Source organism: Aulonocara stuartgranti (assembly GCF_965226115.1).
Source record: "Aulonocara stuartgranti genome assembly, chromosome: 13".
Taxonomy (NCBI): Eukaryota; Metazoa; Chordata; class Actinopteri; order Cichliformes; family Cichlidae; genus Aulonocara; species Aulonocara stuartgranti.
Genome location: NC_138949.1, coordinates 17,611,598 through 17,629,697, shown reverse-complemented (window position 1 = coordinate 17,629,697; position 18,100 = coordinate 17,611,598). Strand labels below are relative to the sequence as shown.

Genomic DNA, 18,100 nt, shown 5'->3' with positions numbered 1-18,100 from the left:
AGTTGTTTAACTGCCTCAGTGACCTCGCCCCCGGAAACTGGCGGGTCATTCCCCTCATCCCCAGACTCTGCTTCCTCCTCGGAAGACGTGTCAGTGGGATTAAGGAGGTCCTCGAAGTATTCCTTCCACCGCCTGACAATTTTCTCAGTAGACGTCAGCAGCGCTCCGCCAGCACTATACACAGTGCAGGTAGAGCACCGCTTTCCCCTCCCGAGACGCCTGACGGTTTGCCAGAATCTCTTCGAGGCAGTCCGAAAGTCTTTTTCCATGGCCTCTCCGAACTCCTCCTACACCCAAGTTTTTGCTTCAGCCACTGCCCAAGCTGCATTCCACTTGGCCTGTCGATACCTATTGGCTGCCTCCGGAGTCCCACAGGCTAACCAAGCCCAATAGGACTCCTTCTTCAGCCTGGTGGCTCCCTTCACCTCTGGTGTCCAGCATTTGGTTCGGGGATTACCACCACGGCAGGCACCAACCACCTTGTGGCCGTAGCTCAATGCAGCAGCTTTGGCAATGGAGACGCTGAACATGGTCCATTCGGACTCAATGTCCCCAGTCTCCCTCGGAATGCTGTTGAAGCTCTGCCAGAGGTGTGCGTTGAAGATCTCGCAGACTGGGGCCTCAGCTAGACGTTCCCAGCACACCCTCACTACGCGTTTAGGTGCACCGGGTCTGTCCAGCGTCCTCCTCCGCCACCTGATCCAACTCACCACCAGGTGGTGATCAGTTGACAGCTCAGCCCCTCTCTTTACTCGAGTGTCCAGAACATATGGTCGCAGGTCTGGTGATACGATTACAAAATCGATCATCGACCTATGACCTAGAGCGTCCTGGTGCCACGTGCACTTATAGACACTCTTATGTTCGAACAAGGTGTTTGTTATGGCCAAACTGTGATTTGCACAGAAGTCCAATAACAAAACACGGCTCGGGTTCAGATTCGGGAGGCCGTTCCTCCCAATCACACCCCTCCAGGTCTCGCTGTTCTTGCATTGAAGTCGAAGTCTCCCAGCAGGACAACAGGGTCTCCAGGTGCAGCACCTTCCACCCCCCCCACCCCCCACCCCCCAGGGACTCTAAGAAGGCTGGGTACTCTGAACTGCCACTCAGCGCATAAGCGCAGATGACAGTCAGGACCCATTCCCCAAACCCTCTCACCCACCGGGAAGAACTCCAAAGTACCGGCAGCAAGCCGAGGGGATATTAGAATACCCAGCCCGCCGCCTCTCACCAGGGGCAACTCCAGACTGAGACAGAGTCCAGCCCCTCTCCAGGAGACTGGTTCCAGAGCTCAAGCCATGCGTAGAGGTGAGCCCGATTATATCTAGCCGGTACCTCTCAACCTCACGCACTAACTCAGGCTCCTTCCCCACCAGAGAGGTGACATTCCATGTCCCTATTGCCAGTCTTGGCAGCCGGGGATCAGTCCGCCAGGGCCTCCGCTCCTGGCCACCACCCGGCACACAATGCACCCGACCCCTATGGCGCCTCCTGCGGGAGGATGGGCCCATGTCTCCTCTTCGGGGTGTGCCCGGCCGGGCCCCATGGACTAAGGCCCGGCCGCCAGACGCTTGCCCTCGGGCACTCTCCCCGGCCTGGCTCCAGGGCGGGGCCCCGGTAACCCTATCCCAGGCAGGGTAAACTGTTCCCTTGATGTTCTCTTCATAAGGGTCTTCTGAATCGCTCTTTGTCTGGTCCCTCACCCAGGACCAACTTGCCATGGGAGACCCTACCAGGGGGCAAAAGCCCCCAGACAACATAGCCCCTGGGATCCCTGGGACACACAAACCCCTCCACCACGATAAGGTAGCGATTCACGGAGAGGTCTCTCCAAAGATCCTCAGGATTTTCTATACAGGCGCTGTGGAGAGCATCCTCACAGTGGTTTGGGAACAGCTGTGTGAAGGACCAAAAAGCTCTCCAGAGAGTGATCCGTACAGCAGAACGCTGCTGCAGGATTGCTCTCCCCCCGCTTCAGGACACCTATACCAGGAGATGCCGGACTAGAGCAGCGCAGATACTGAAGGACCCGTCCCATCCTGGCAACAAACTGTTCCAACTTATGCAATCTGGTAGAAGGTTCCGCATCATCCGGGCAAGGACAGAGAGACTCAAGAGGAGCTTCTATCCCCAAGCCATCCGGGCCCTAAACACACACACATCCGCCCTCTCACATCATCTATAATTGACTGAGACAGGACTCTTCCAGACACTCTAAACCCAGGCACAATGTACATTTCAAATTCCTTTAATTTTAAATATGTGACAAATAAAGAACCTTGAACCTTGAACCTTGATCTGCAGATGCTTACATCGTGCGGATCTCTCTTCCGGAAGATAATATATTGAATAAAATGATTATAAATACTTTGACCACTCTGAGTCTGCATCTTCTCTGTCCAGTAGAAAAATAAAAAGAACTGGTTTCAATATTTTCCTTTTCTTTTTGAAAAGTATGCATCAGAAAGTCAGAACAGTGAACTATTAAGAGACCACTGTAGTCCAATACAGGGTACAACACAGCTGAGTTGCTGGTTTAAGTCCAGCGACATTGTACAAGCACAACATTGTTCTTCTCTTAAATCTGTTGTTTTATTTCTGTAACCTTCTGTAATATCTTACTCACTTAAGAAGCTGAGGACTGACAAAGGTTAACACATCCTGCAGAAGTTTGAAGCAGACAGATTCAATCAGAATCCTTTTAAAGGTCTTGTAAATGGTGGTAATCAGCCATGAATTGGGATAGTTCTCTTCCTCCTTATTGTCCTTTTTCTTCTTTTCATCTTCCTTCTTCCCCCCTTTCCTCCTAAAAGAACAGATCGTTTAAACACAGTTGATGAGATTTATTCAGAAAAAAACATAGTGATGTTGATTAGTGATGTTATTAAAATCCGTTTAGACTGTAGCTCAATATAGTGTACATGTGTGTGGAAGTGTTTGAATGCTCTCACCATCATTAGTACATCCTGACTGACTCCTTTCCCCAGACCACTGGAAAGCCCATTTTGCTGTGGGTTTTCCTGGGCACTGTCTCTGGTTTTAGCTGATTTCTTTTTCATCTTGTTCTGGAATCGGACCCTAGCTGCATCCAACTCAGGCTTCATGAAATGCTGGAAACGCTCATTGATGAAAGCAGTGCTATCACTCTCATTCAGATCCCACATGTCCTCCTGAACCAGAGGTTGTTTGTAGCCTTTTAAGACCATACTGTAAAAACAATGAAAAGACATGGAGCACATATGTAGGTGCTTGTTAAGATTCCTACTATACTGACTTTAATGTTACCTGTTTAACCAGTTGAATGTGATTCTGCTCAAAAATGGTGCACCTGCTTCAGGATTCTGTGGATAAAAACAAGATTAACATTTGACTCCTTATGAACTTTGCCCTCGGAAAACAAACAAGCAAAACCACTAACAAATAAAGGGTACCTTTTTTATAAAGTCTTTAGCTTCTGGGGGAATATCAGCCATAATAGAAAGAACTAGTGCAATCAGTTCAAGCCCAAAAGAAATGTAGAAAAGGCTGAAACGTGGGACATCACGGATCTCGCCCTAATTGCCAAAAATGAGAGAAAGAAAAACTTTAAAGGGTCCCGAAGAAAAATGAAAATGGTGTGTTATGCAACACATGGAGAGCTAAAAGTCAATCATATCAAGTTATTGCACCATGTCTGAGTAAATCTACTATTTGTCTTCTACTTTAATCCAACTTGATTACATGTCTTCACTCATACCAGTCTGAGAGCCTCTCGTAGGAGGGTCTGGAAAGGAAAGATGTCACACAATACAAGGAGCAACCAGAAGAGGAAAATAGAGGCAGAGTCTATTGCTCCTTCCCGTCTTAATCCTTCATGGCAAAGCAGGACAAGGATCTAACAAAGAAGACACATCAGAACATAAAAACAAATCCTTTCAAATTTAAATAAATAAATATAAAGGTTGCTCAATTTACCCATGTGATTGCAAATAAAACTGGATTTGCGTAGTATGCAGCAGCATTTTCTGAAGATTGGTCACTGTTTGGACCAAAATCTTCTCCTAGTGTGACTCCCAGGTGTGCTATGGCCGTCAGGAACAACAGAGACGCCACAAGCTGAAGGAAGAAAACACAGACCAGACAGGAGAATAAATCATGTTATTTTATGCAAAAAAAAAATTTAATAATCTTTTGCATAAACTTTTGACCAATACTATGTTTTTTTTTTCATGAGATAACAAATACTTAAAACTAAGTTCTTTCCCTTCATTCCTTCAAGGTTTTAGAGAAGTGATAACAGATGCTTAAAATACGCAGAATGAGACATCTCTTTGCCCTTTTGCTGTAAATGACTTGTCCTTTCCATGTTAGAACATTTCATACACAGTATATGCATTTATAATAAACTCACAGAGAATGGCCTCTTGGTGTTTTTGACCTTAACAGTGAATTTACACTACATGTGTTTTAGCTTCAATGTATACACTCTTTTTTTACACTGACCTTTGGAAAAACATTGTTCTTTTTATATTACTCCAGTCCTCAAGGGCCAGTTTTCCCAAATTTTTCCATGTGTCCCTGCTGCAACACATCTGAATAAAATTCAGTAGGTCATAGGTTCTCAAACTGTGGTACGCGTACCACTGGTGGTACATGGGCTCCCTCTAGTGGTGTGCAGGAAGTCTCTAAAATTTTTTGAAGACTGAATAATATACCATGTTCTGATTCAGGGATTTCTGAAAAATTAAAACGTAAAGCTCTGCTATCACTTTCGACATAAATGACGACAGGAAACTAAACAGCAGTGACATTTATATGGTTACTGTAGTTGGACTAGCTGGTATATAATGATGTGCTACATGGTGGCTAGCTACACAACTATGGTTAGCATAATATAAACACAGTGAAGCTGGAGGATGAACGCTAACTTTTTTCAACTCGACAAAAGTTAACGTGAGGTTTCCCAATGTTTAGGGACAAATGCAATTACATGTCGGGATGATGTAAATGGACCAAAAGTCAGTCATTACTGAGATAATCCATTCACAGTACGAGGTTGGTCATTAATATACTGCTGCATGGGCTGGGCTGTTGTTACATTGTAAGGTTTTCAAAACTGAGTTTTAAAATGAATAGTGGTAATAAAAATTGAGAGAGGTCAACAGTTATCACAGCCTTTTTTAGGGGCTTGTTCAGATTAAGTAGGAAAAGATACAAAGCATTAAACATGCTAAAAACACAACAGCCTTAATAAATGCAGAGTAGTTTTGACCCGAAGGCAGGGTTCATCACTTAAAGACTGGATAGCCACCTGCTGTGAATGTTTTAATGCAGTACAGTTGTTATTATTATCACTTGTCACATCCTGATTATGACAGTTAAAATAAATAACATTCACATAAGAAATAAAATTGTCTCATGTAAACTGTATATGGTGTTAAATAGGCCTATACTACTGTACTTTTGTTTGGGGTTGCCACCTCAGCATGCAGTCAAGGCATCAGAATAATATAGGAAAATAATGAAAAAGCCTAACAATAGGTGCAGTTGTAAAGAGGTTTGCACAGTCTGTAAAATGAGTAATATATGTATTGATTGGGGCGACCGTGGCTCAGGGGGTTGGGAAGCGTATCTGTAACCGGAAGGTCGCCGGTTTGATCCCCGGGCTCTCTGTCCTGGTCGTTGTGTCCTTGGGTAAGACACTCTACCCTACAGCCTACTGGTGTTGGCCAGAGGGGCCGATGGCGCGATATGGCAGCCTCACCTCTGTCAGTCTGCCCCAGGGCAGCTGTGGCTACAACCGTAGCTTGCCTCCACCAGTGTGTGAATGTGAGAGTGAATGAATAGTGGCATTGTAAAGCACTTTGGGTGCCTTGAAAAGCGCTATATAAATCCAATCCATTATTGTGTTTTTCATTGTGTAGCTATTTTTCTGCATTTGAAAATGCATTTGTGAACTAGCATGAAGTGTGGAAAGAGGGGAATGTTAATGCAATACTGAGAAACCCTCAGATTAAAGTGAAAACTAATCTTTAATTAGGATGATTACAGTCCATAGGGGGAAATGAACAGCAAAAATCAAGCTTTTTCAGAGAACTTGGAGCACTTGAAGGCAGGTTAACATATGACCTGACAAAGAACAAAGGAAATAGGTTATAAAATCCACACATAAGAATTAAGGGAAATGGACATAGCTGGGGAACAAAGCAAAACTTAAAAAGAAAGAAAAACTAAATGCAAGAGACAGGAGAAAAATGACTAGCAAAATAAAAACAAAACAAAACAGGGAATGAGAAACAATAGTTTGAAAGAGGGAGACAAGAACTTTACAGAATGAAGAACACTGAATGAGCACATTGAGCAAACACTGAGAGAAAAACTTCAAAGTTCTACAATCAGGACTACAGTAACTTTGTACTTTTACGTAGTTCTACAAAGGTCCCTGCAAAGTCACAGAAAATGTTAGTGGTAACGGTAAACAAAACCTTTAAAGCACTGTAATTCTTCATACTTGCAAACTGCTACACAGCGTACAGATTAGCAATGTGCCTCATTTCTGTGTAGGTCCTGATGGTGTCTGTGAAGGTTCTCAGTCATCGAGGTCATTGTAGTCTAAGGCAGCGGTCCCCAACCCCCGGGCCTCGGACCGGTACCGGTCCATGAGTCGTTTGGTACCGGGCCGCGAGAGTTGAGGCTCAGGTGTGAAATGTATAGTTTTCAGGGTTTTTATCAGTTTTCAGCGTTATCTTGTTATCGTTTTTATCGTTTACTCGGTTTTCGTGTGTTATGAATAAATTTTCTTTTTTTCGGTACCAGTACTAGTTTTATTTTGTTGTATTTATCCGCGACACCTTAAAGGCCGGTCCATGAAAATATTGTCGGGCGTAAACCGGTCCGTGGCGCAAAAAAGGTTGGAGACCGCTGGTCTAAGGAGTTAGAAAGAAAAGCGTCTGAACTTCTATAAGTTGCTTGAAGAGGTTTCACCTCTCATCCGAGAAGCTTCTTCAGTTCTAAGGTCAAATGGTGGAGAATCCCAGATTTAAACCCAGTGGGAGTATCCCCCCAAAGAGGGACAAAGGACCCCTGATGATCCTCTACCTAATCACATGAGCCAAGGTGTGAAAACGGGAGTGGGTCACAATCAGCCAGGGTTTCCCTAGCTGGTGTTAGGGAGGTTAAGAAAGACAGACAGCGAGGAATGCCCAGACCTCTACATTGGAGAGACCAAACAGCCACTTCACAAGCGCATGGCACAACATAGAAGCGCCACCTCCACGGGACAAGACTCAGCAGTCCATCTGCATCTAAAGGACAAAGGTCACTCTTTCAAGGATGCCAATGTTCACATTTTGGACAGAGAGGACAGATGGTTTGAAAGAGGAGTGAAAGAAGCCATTTATGTCCACTGTGAGTGACCATCTTTGAACAGAGGCGGTGGTTCACGACACCAACTGTCTGCCTTCTATAATCCAGTTTTGAGATCCCTTCCCAGACGACTTAACGCCCACTCACACCCTGGGCCATCTGATCTCAGGAAATCACATGATAAGGTGGGGCCACGTTTCACAATGAGCTCACCCGAAACCCTGGCTCATTGTGACCCACACCCGTTTTCACATCTTGGCTCATGTGATTAGGTAGAGAATCATCAGGGGGTCCTTTGTCCCTCTTTGGGGGGAAACTCCCACTGGGTTTAAATCTGGGACTCTCCACCGTTTGACCTTAGAACTGAAGAAGCTTCTCGGATGAGAGGTGAAACGTCTTCAAGCAACTTAAAGAAGTCCAGACGCTTTTCTTTCCAAGCTCCTTAGAGTAGGTCCTGATGATGTACAGATAACCTTTTAGGGTTTTCACTGAAACACCACAGCTATGACAATTTCTGAACTACCTTAAAATGCTTATTCAAACTCACCTTTTTACCATACCCCTTGACACCAATAAGTCATATAATGAATGCTGAAAGAAAGAAAAGCAAGTCTGTTTGACTGGAGGGTCACTTGAATAAATAAAGCTGCCTAAATGCAAATAACAATAATAATAATAATGATAATAATAAAATGTGTACTGAACAGTATCTATTGCAGGTAGCCAAAAAGATAAAAACCCTAACATCACTTCAGCCTTTAGCTTTGCTAGCAAGCCTGCTCTCAGTATCATGCTAGGAAAGAGTTTGTTTAATAGTTAACTAACACCTCTGTTAACTATATAGAATAGTACTAGTCATAGAGATTTAGTGCCAAGCTAGAGTAAAGACAGTGTGCTAATAACACTGTGTTTGCTACACTTGACTTGCAGGTGCAGTGTGTACGGTTGTGCCCTGCTGCTGACTGTGACTGCTCCTTTTTCCTCCTTTCAAAGAAGCTATTGCTGTTTTTACAACAAACAATGTCAGACTGTTCTGGCCTGTGCTTATACAAAAGTAAGCACTGTTAGGTCTTTTAGGTTATATTTGTATAAATGATCCATTTTCCTCTGATGAATTGTTCCCTAGCTTTTTGAAAAAAAATCTTCACCTTCTCTTCCAAAAGGTAAAAATTCCAAACTGTCAGTTTGTAAGCATCCCATAATCCACAGTGACCTCTCCATATAAAGTCTGTTTCCTTTCTGTATCGTTGCTGACTTGAAAGCGAACTGCTATTAAGCTTAGATGGAAAGTGCCCGTCCTTCACGCCTAGTTTCTTTTTAAAACTAAAATGTGAAATCTTCCGGAGTTAAACCCTTCACTTCTTACAGACATTTTTGTATTAAAAAAAAACTAAGCAATTCCAAATACATTATGATCACTTGTTACAAAATGTATTAAAAAAATTTTTTAATTTAAAATGCTATTAAATCATATAGTATTTTTAATTATACAATCCTGTGATTTCATAAGCATTTAACATGTATTGTCCAAACTCATTAATATATCTTGAGAAAAATATAAAACATGTATTTTTGTTTTTATAAGTTTATGGTATATTTACCAGTTTTGGTCAATGATTCTAAAAAAGTACATAACCAATAAAAAATGCACCATTTTTTTAAAATATACCCTGTGAAGGTTTACAAATACTAAATGGAAATTATTTACTCATAAAAGGAACATTTATAGATGTTGTCACCATTTTCTTGGGATGAATGTGTGAGGTCAAATATTTCATGAATCTTACTTTATATGCATTTTTATGATTTTGGCTGCAGTACAGTGAACAATACCAAAGCCTGGAATAAGTATGCATTTCACATACCACCATGACCACCATCACATGAAACCAGGCTGTTATACAGAAATGGGAGAGGCAGGTTACCACCCCAGATGTGTCCTCGCCTGACTGGAGGAAAGCGGAGTGCCAGAAGGCTGCGACCAGCCTTTGGGCCAACGAGGGATTGCCAAGTCTAAACCACGGCATCTCCCCAACAGTTTTGACCAATTAAAAGCATCATACATAATTCTCTGTAATGTTAAGTAAAGGTCGCTCTCTTTCAGGACGTTGGTTACAGCTAACTGCTTGCAGACTGTGGTTTTCTGAATCAAAGAGATCCATGTACATGCTTATGGGTTGAACTGCTTGAGGCAATAAATGATTAGAAACTCAGACTACATCCTTCTTTTACTCAAGATAAAAAGAATGCGCAACAAATGCTTCCATCAAAACACAACATATGTGTTAATTGTCAACAAATCCAAGTAAAGGTACATAAACTAGTTTTAATGTCATTTTGTCATCTTTTACTGTCATTTTACTGTAATTTGATTCATATTTTATATATTAAAAAAATCTCATTCAGTTTTTCCTGTAAATCCTGTAAAACCTTACAGTAAAAAATATTTATTTGCAGTATACAGTTAAACATTTGAAACTAGAAGACAGCTACCTAAGCTATGAACTGAAACAACAATTTTTTATGAAGATGTCTTTATTAGATAGTATTTCTTACCTGTTTGCAGATGTAGAGCTTGGACAGTTGTTTTGTGTTTACATTTGCACTCTGACAGAGAGCCAGCAGGTGCCATGGGGCACAGAGCCACAGAAAACAAAGGGGGATCCATACAAGAACTGTCTGTTCCACACATAGTGGAAGGTCTGGGTCTGGTCGCTTCAGATATGAAACATTCTGAAGAACACATACAAACAAACACATATACATAACAAAGTCCCGCTGCCCTTCCAAGGGAACCATAAAGTTGTTTTAAAAATTCAACTGATTAACTTTTTGAAACCAGAAACTTTCTGAAACCAGAAAGTTAATCATTTTCTTTTCTGCCTTTTTGGAAGATGTCTCACAGTTGCTGTGACAAATAGAAACCATGACCTTCTTGTTTGTCCATTCTGTGTTGAACAGACTGACACAATAACATGAACAGCTTTTTACACGTATATCTTTCATTTTTACTGCCTTTTAATCAGCTTCACTTATCTTACAGCTTTTATTTCTCCAAAGCATAAAAAAAAAAGCAAAAAACTATGACATCAACATGTCCCTGACATGGTATTATAAGGTCAAATCAAATAAAATCAAAATTTATTTAGATAGCACATTTTAAAACAACAGTGTTGACCATAGTGCTTCACAGTCAGTAAAAGCATGAGACAATTAAAACAAACAATAAAACAGGACAACAAACAATAGGTAACAACACAATAAGCTAGAACAGCCAACTAGTTAGAATCAAAAGCCAAAGTAAAAAGATAAGTAATAATAATATAAAAAAACCCGCCAAAAACTATGACATCAACATGTCCCTGACATGGTATTATAAGGTGTTATATGTCTGTTTGCTGTCATTCTCAACATACCTTCCAGACAATTTACTTTGTATGTTACTAGTCTGATATGTTTGTTTGAATTAATTCTTCAGTCTTTCTGCTTGTTTAACTCACCCAAAAAATGGACCCACAGTACTCCTCCAGAGCTGCCGCACACATGCTTTACAGTGATAGCTTCAGTCAACCTCAGCTGATCAGACAAGCCGACGCCTCTCACCCTCTGCCCCACTACTGCCGGGTTTTACTCAAATACTGCTGCTTTCTCCTCTGTCCACCCACAGCTTACTGACAATTGTAGGATGTGGCTGTAAGGGACTTTGATCCATGAGGTTTTTTAAGCAGAAAAAAAAAGTTGCTTATTCCCTCTACAGAAAAATGACATTAATCCAACAGAGAGGTGCTGGATTAGCGTAGAGAATACAAGATTCGAATCTGTACCTGGTTTCTACAAAAAGTACACTACAGGCTTTCTAGTGAGTCAGTGAAAACATTCAACCGATAAAGCAAAATCATTTAGAGAATCAAGCTTTGTAATTTGCGCAAATAAGCTCCTGAGAGAGGAAAAAAAAGTGAAGGACTTACATAAGTCTTACCATGCTCTTTTAACTGTGTTAGGGGGAAAACCTACTGAAAAGGGAAGGGGACGGGAGCATTTAGGGATTTGGAGGGAGTGGGGTCATTAGATCCCTTTTCCTGTTATTTTCTACATAAATATTTTAAACCAGTAAGGTTTTGATAAATGATTGTTGTCTGACTTTAAAATAAGAAAAGTACTCTAGTTCCACTTTGTCATAAGTACACATACAGTTGTGGTCAAACATTTACATAAACTCATCATTGATATGAATGTCATTCTATTTTTTTGGCTTTTAATGATTTCTTTGAAGTCTGTCATGGTCCAGGTGTGTGCCAGTGTGTCTCCCTCCGAGCCGGCATCTCCACCCCTGGGAGGAGCCTCAGTGTTCTGCTGATTGCTCACACCTGTGGGTAATTTAGCCGGGGACTCATAAGGCCAGCGTACTCAACCTCTCTTTGCCAGATTCTCAGCTAACCCTAGTTAGTGCAGGCCACCACCGTGAGTTCGCACTCGCTTGGTGAATTACCTTGTCTCATCGTGTGTTTCTCTCATAGCCACACCAAGCTGCCAAACATTAATCTCTGCCGAAGAGCTCCAACCCGGACACTGGACCACCTGACAGTCCCACAGGCTGTTCACCTGAACCACCTGCCTGCCTCCCTGCCTCCACGCCAGGAATTTCGGACCACACACCCGGACCACTCACCCCTCCACGTCACCACCGACCACCCGCGGCAAGTACGAAGTATGAAGGAAGATTCAGAACAAACGGCTTATCCATATTTCTCCTGAACCATACCTGAACGTCTGTACTCTATTTACAGTGACTCTGACCCAGATTGCTTACTTAGCCCAGGCTGCTTAAGACTCCTTTGATTCAGTTGTGGCACTCCGCACTTGTTAACCTCACTTTCCAGTTTATGAACACTTACTGAGTAAATAAACAGTCTCTAAAACTACTTACGTGCTGTTCAGCATCCTGCATTTGAGTCCTTTCACCTTTGAGGCGGCCTCGGCCGTGACCAGAGATGGGCAGTAACGCGTTACCAGTAACGCGTTACCGGTAACACGTTACCAGTAACACGTTACTGTAATCTGATTAATTTTTCAAGTAACGAGTAAAGTAAGGGATTACTATTGCAAAAACGGTAATTAGATTACCGTTACTTTTCCGTAGGAATACTGCGTTACTAAAACCGTGTTTGTTTGTTTGTTTGTTTTTTTGTTTTTTGCAAGAATGTCTCACGACAGTGACATAAGCGAGTGCGCCGTTAGTGACAACAGCTGTGTGCAGATCAACAATGGATCACATATCGATTGTGGGAGAGAGTATGAGCGTGCAGCGTGGAAGTACTGACCTTTGAGTTTGATTCCATTAAAAAGTGACAAAAACATTAGCGTCCATTGTGCGTGGGAAGAAAACTTTTTTTTTACAGCGAAAAAAAACCCCCTAAACTTCCAAGCAAGCACAGAGTGCGCAACGATGTAATGGGAAATTCACAGAGAAAGTCGCGGATTCTTCAACTGACCGCGGCACACCTGCACCAGGGTAAACCTCCGCCTACCACGGACGATCTGATTTCCTCGTGTCAGCATTGTTCCCACATCATCATAATTAATGTTGTTCCAGGTTCAATATTGCAAGTGACCAATCACCTTCTTGTGACGTCATTCCTTTGCGACTTCGAAATACCCGCCTTCGAGTATTTCGAAATACAAGTGAAGAAGCGAAAAACCGCCGCCTGTCCGCCGAATTTGAAGTCAATTTAGGATACTTTCCTTTAATAAACGGTAAGCATTATACATATGTTCCTCACTTGGCTTGCTGTTTGTTTGCTAGCGATAGGCTACTTGACAACAGCATTAGCTAACCAGTGTTCTCTAGACCAGCGTTCCCCAACTTTTTGGGTGTTTCGTGGCCCGGGGGTTGGGTCAGGCAAAATTGCAGTAGCTTCCCTGATCATTTTACAAACATAAGTGAAGAGAATCTGGACTAAAAGGCCTAGACTTATGGTTGTGTGCTGAATCTATGACTCAAACTATCACCTGGAAACATAATTAACTGGTCCATAGCTGTGAAACTGGACATGAGTTCTTGATTCTATGGAGATTAACAGTAATCCAGAAATTTACAAATTTGTCCTGGGACATCGCGCAAATGTTGTCCCTGGGACATCGCGCAAATGTTGTCCCTGGGACATCGCGCAAATGTTGTCCCTGGGACATCGCGCAAATGTTGTCCCTGGGACATCGCGCAAATGTTGTCCCTGGGACATACCATATGAAAGTTTAGCTTCTTTTAGCCCCTGTTTGTTTTATATTATTTTATTTATTTATATATATATATATATATATATATATATATATATATATATATTTTTTTTTTTAATATTATATTTACATTGTATTGCAAAAAACCCCAAAACAAGTTAAAATGAATTAATGAATATTGACTAATTAAACCTTCGTTATTTTTCCACCAGAAATGGACGACATAATTAGAAGAAGTGTTCTGAATGACGAAAAAAAAAGAACTGGAAAAGACACAACTTTGTGTGCATGTGTCACAATGCCAGGAGGACCCATTCAGTGTTGTGTTAGAAAAATTGAACTCATTAACCCTTCATGGACATTATAAATGTTTAAATGTTGCCTCAGGTAAAGACAGGAAAAGAGACTATTACAAATTCAACTGCATCAGAGCTGGGGAAAAAAGTCGAAACAGCTACAGAGCAGTGGGCTGTAAGGCCTATGTTTCATTTAAAGTACTCAAATGTTGGAAAGACCACACAGTCATCGTGCAGCGTACATATGATAAGCATGATGGGCATGATCCTTCGGACCCAAAAGACGCACATTTCAACAATATTTCCAGTGATTTGAGGAGGAAGATTGAGGAACTGCTTTCCCTTGGAACTAAGCCAGCCATCGTACTAACCAAATGTCATAAATGGGCCAAAGAACATGGACACAGAGATCTTCACAACAGAGAGCATTTTGTCACACCACGTGACATTGACAGTGTTAGAACCTGCATGATGAGGAAGAAGCACTTTAACTGTGGAGACAGTCAAAGTGTACATACCTTACTTAATGGAAAACATCAAGAACATGTTCTCTTCTATCAACCATACACATCTGACCAAGAACTAATGATTGTTTTGCAGACACCTGTAATGAAATCAAACATGGAGAACTATGCAAAACAGTTAGTATTTGTTGACACCACGCACTGCGTTAACCAGTATTCATTTCCCTTATTCACACTTGTTGTAAGAGATGATCATGGGCATGGAGTCCCTGTGGCCTATGCTATTGTCAGCAACGAAAGTCAGAAAACCCTGGAAACTGTTCTTGGAATAGTTTGTGAGCATTTCCCAACTTCCCCGAGGTAAATAATACATTGACAGCTATTAATTTTGAAATAATTCCTTTTCAAAAAAGTTATAACATGCCAGAATCTAATGCTATAGCTGCAGCATGGGCTGCAAAAAACTTTCCTTTCCAGTTGTTAAAGTTATTCCTATAGGCTGTATGCAGTATTTTATATATCTACTTGTGAGTTGAAATGTTTAATTTGGCATTGAAGTGGTGCTTTGAGATAGCAAAAACATTTTCATACTGTTTAATCTCATTTAGTGTGTTCTTTTTTTTTTTTTCTGTAGAGCATTTATGGTTGACAAAGACTTTGCGGAAATAAATGCTTTGCAGAAGGTTTTTCCAGAGTCAGCTATCCTTCTATGCTGGTACCATGTCTTGCAGGTAAACCACATTGTTTTCTTTTCACGTTGTCTAAGATGCACCTGAAACACATTTTTACAACAGGGTCCTGTTGTTATGATTTGCCTCATTGTGATATTCACCTACTCAGGTTAATGAATATAAAGGGATAAAATGTTGAGTGACTATGTCCATCCATTTAAGACCACAGTGCACTCATCTTCTGGTGGCTGCTTCCCAAAGCTCTTTTTGACATTTAAAAATATGTTTGCCTGGTTGATTTCTGTAATGCACAGGTCCTCTTGTCCAGTGAGTGACAAAGTTATTTTTGGACGTCAGCTTTCTTTTATGCTTTTTGTACAGCTGCTCCTCTGTCTCTCTCTCCAGATTAACTTTTTTTTCTCTTACATTCACAGGCTGTTAATCGATGGCTTTCAAAATCAGAGTCCGGGGTCCATGGGCTTTCTAACACCCAAAAGAGAAATGAAATCATTTCTTTCTTTTGTAAGCTGAAAGCTTGCACATCTGTAAGTGTAATTTGTCTATTTCACATTTTGATTTCTTGATTACACTAAGAGCATAATAACTTTCAGTTGCTAAAAAAAGTTACAGAGAGATACAAAATAGATTTTTGAAACAATTTCTAAAACTGGCTTCTTATCTTGCTTATCAAAACAAGTACTTAAGCTGTGCAGAACATCATTGTGTCACCCACTGTGCAGTAGAACTTGTGAGTGGGATTCTTTCACAGACAGATGCTGAAACCAAATATGCTTATAGGTTTAGTGTTCCTTCTTAGCCATTGTAAGGGAAGAAATAATTGCTTCTTAATACAAAAACACGACATATTATTAATAACTTAAAATTCTTAATGTTATTCAATAAAAGGAAAAGGGCTTCAATACATAATATTAAAGATTTCAATAGGTCTGTTAAATGGATTGAAATATATTCTGTTGCATCCAATTCTCTTAGGAGGACGACTTTAAAGCCACATCAGCAGAGTTCTGCCAGACATTTAAGCAATACCCTTTGGTGTGCCAGTATTTTCAGAAGCACTGGGAAGGCATTGGCCACATGTGGTGTGACTACGGCCGTCGCTTCAGTCACGCTCGTTCTGAAACAAACAATGTGATTGAAAGGTATGATTTATTATTTTGACCTCATTCAATTGTATTGCTGAAAAAAAGATATTATGCTTTAATCCAAGAGGCTAAACTGAGTAGGTTCTTCATGTCATTGCCAGAACAGGTTTTAGGCAAATCCTTTAAATTCTAGCAGCGTTTTTAATGTTATCACAACAAAAAACAGAGTAGGTGGATTTGCCTAAATCAGCTAAACCGGCACAGAGCATTCCTTTATAAAAGACGTGTGCAATAGGTATTCCAATTTTTTTTAAAAAATAATACAGTCTTGATTAAAACTTTAAATTCCTTCAATTACAGTTACTAATCATTTCAAATAACTGTTTTTCAGATTTTTCCACCGCCTGAAATACCAGTTTTTATCTGGCTACAAGAATAGGCGTCTGGATGATCTGATTGAAGTGCTCCTAGGGAAGGCCGACGACTACTTCTCAGTCATAAAAACCCTGCAAGATGTGGGCCGCATGAAAAACAGGTTTGCTGACACCTTGTCTCAAGTTTCAGACTCTGCTTCAAGACTGATGGAAAGTGGTTGGGCTCTTAAAATTACAGTCAAGAACAGCCATGGAGTTAATGCATATCAAGTCCCATCTGAGTCAAGAGAAGACATGGTGTATGATGTCTGCCCTGTTGAGTCCTACTGCAACTGTACATATGGCTTACGAGGACTTCTTTGCAAGCATCTAGTGTTACTTGCAAAATTAGCAGAGGCTGACAATGACATCTATCCAAACATGGAAACAGACCTTGGCAAGAATTGCAGTGAAAGAAAGGCATTACTTTGTACACTGTGAGGACTTGAAAGTGATAAAAATGCCAAGTTTGTTTGGAAATCTGTGTTTTTTTTTTTTGCATCGGCTGAAACACTTCAGTGCACTTGTTGTACGTTCTCTCACTATAACACATGTGCTTGCCTGAAGGTGGCTTGTAGCCATTTTAAACAAATGAAAAACTCTCTGAAAAGTCCTCTATCAACTTTGAATGACACTCCTGTAGTTGAAAGCACAGACAAAAAATGCACAGAAGATGCAGTTGGAAAACTAAATGCTGTTTTAGACACAGTTAAACAGTGGGCATTCATTCCAGAGGGTATTACTGCAATGATAGATGAACTGCATACAAATGTCTTAAAAACAAAACAAGCAGGCAAAAGTATATGCCAGTACGAAATAAAGATGACAGATAATGCACGCAAAATTAGGCCATTGTATTCTAGCAAGAAATGTTCGGCCAGCATCGACATTCCAACAGTCTGAAAATGAATGTGAACAGTCGATAACCACTGAAAGAGAGACATCCTCTGGAGAAAATGAAAACCTTTTGGAATACAAAAAAGAGAAGAGTTAAAGCTAAGTATATGCACAAGTAGACTTTTGTGTGACATTTCAAAGGGACTGCATCCATTACTTCTGTTTATTGAAACCTAAAGCTGAATAGCTGTCTTAACTTTCTGCCAAGGAACAGATGAAAAGAAATTGTTTGGTCTCTCAAGCAGTTATTTATGTGTGTTATTCATTACTTTGGCTTGGTTGCTGTTTTTGATACAAATTCATCTGTGCCCATTGTAATATTTTCATATGTTACTATTTTTATATTGCTATGCATTATAAATAAAGGATTACTTATTACTATTAAAGGTCTGCATTTGTAATTGTTGGTATTATTTATAAAATATGCGCTCTTAAGTTTTTTGCTCCATAAAACGATACCTGTCACTTTTTGGACATAGAGTATCAGCTGTTGAGAATCCTGGCTCATACAAAATAGAAGTAAAAGGTTTCAACATCCAGCCTTTTTATGATTAAATACAAAGTGTAATAACAGAGTTATTGGGGTGTGATTTTGTTAATAGTTAGTCTTAAGTATAAGTTTAATAGTAATGAGTAAGAAAATATAGCCAGAATAATGGAATGAGACTAACACCTGAC

The 18,100-nt window shown here is 40.8% G+C and overlaps 1 protein-coding gene and 1 pseudogene across 3 annotated transcripts in view; one reads left to right on the top strand and one right to left on the bottom strand.

Annotated features, from left to right (window-relative positions):
• Positions 1–10,980, bottom strand: part of LOC309720085 (ATP-binding cassette sub-family C member 2-like) — a 31,653-nt pseudogene extending 20,673 nt beyond the window's left edge. The window contains exons 1-8 of the transcript XR_014280730.1: positions 10,845–10,980; positions 9,901–10,077; positions 3,955–4,095; positions 3,737–3,874; positions 3,432–3,554; positions 3,286–3,341; positions 2,952–3,207; positions 2,627–2,806 (exon numbers count right to left, since the gene is read on the bottom strand). The product of XR_014280730.1 is annotated as an ATP-binding cassette sub-family C member 2-like (transcript). The remainder of the gene's footprint in view (positions 1–2,626; positions 2,807–2,951; positions 3,208–3,285; positions 3,342–3,431; positions 3,555–3,736; positions 3,875–3,954; positions 4,096–9,900; positions 10,078–10,844) is intronic.
• A 1,877-nt stretch (positions 10,981–12,857) lies between these two features.
• LOC309721023 (uncharacterized protein) lies at positions 12,858–17,013 on the top strand. 2 transcript variants are annotated; one of them, XM_082558335.1, is made up of 6 exons: positions 12,858–13,098; positions 13,791–14,698; positions 14,973–15,069; positions 15,444–15,554; positions 16,003–16,169; positions 16,504–17,013. In XM_082558335.1, the coding sequence occupies exons 2-6, from the start codon at positions 13,824–13,826 to the stop codon at positions 16,964–16,966; spliced, it is 1,713 nt and encodes a 570-aa protein (XP_082414461.1). In that variant the 5' UTR covers positions 12,858–13,098; positions 13,791–13,823; the 3' UTR covers positions 16,967–17,013. The 2 variants fall into 2 exon arrangements, with proteins under 2 accessions (XP_082414461.1, XP_082414462.1); XM_082558336.1 differs by lacking the exon at positions 13,791–14,698.
• The last annotated feature ends 1,087 nt before the right edge of the window (positions 17,014–18,100 follow it).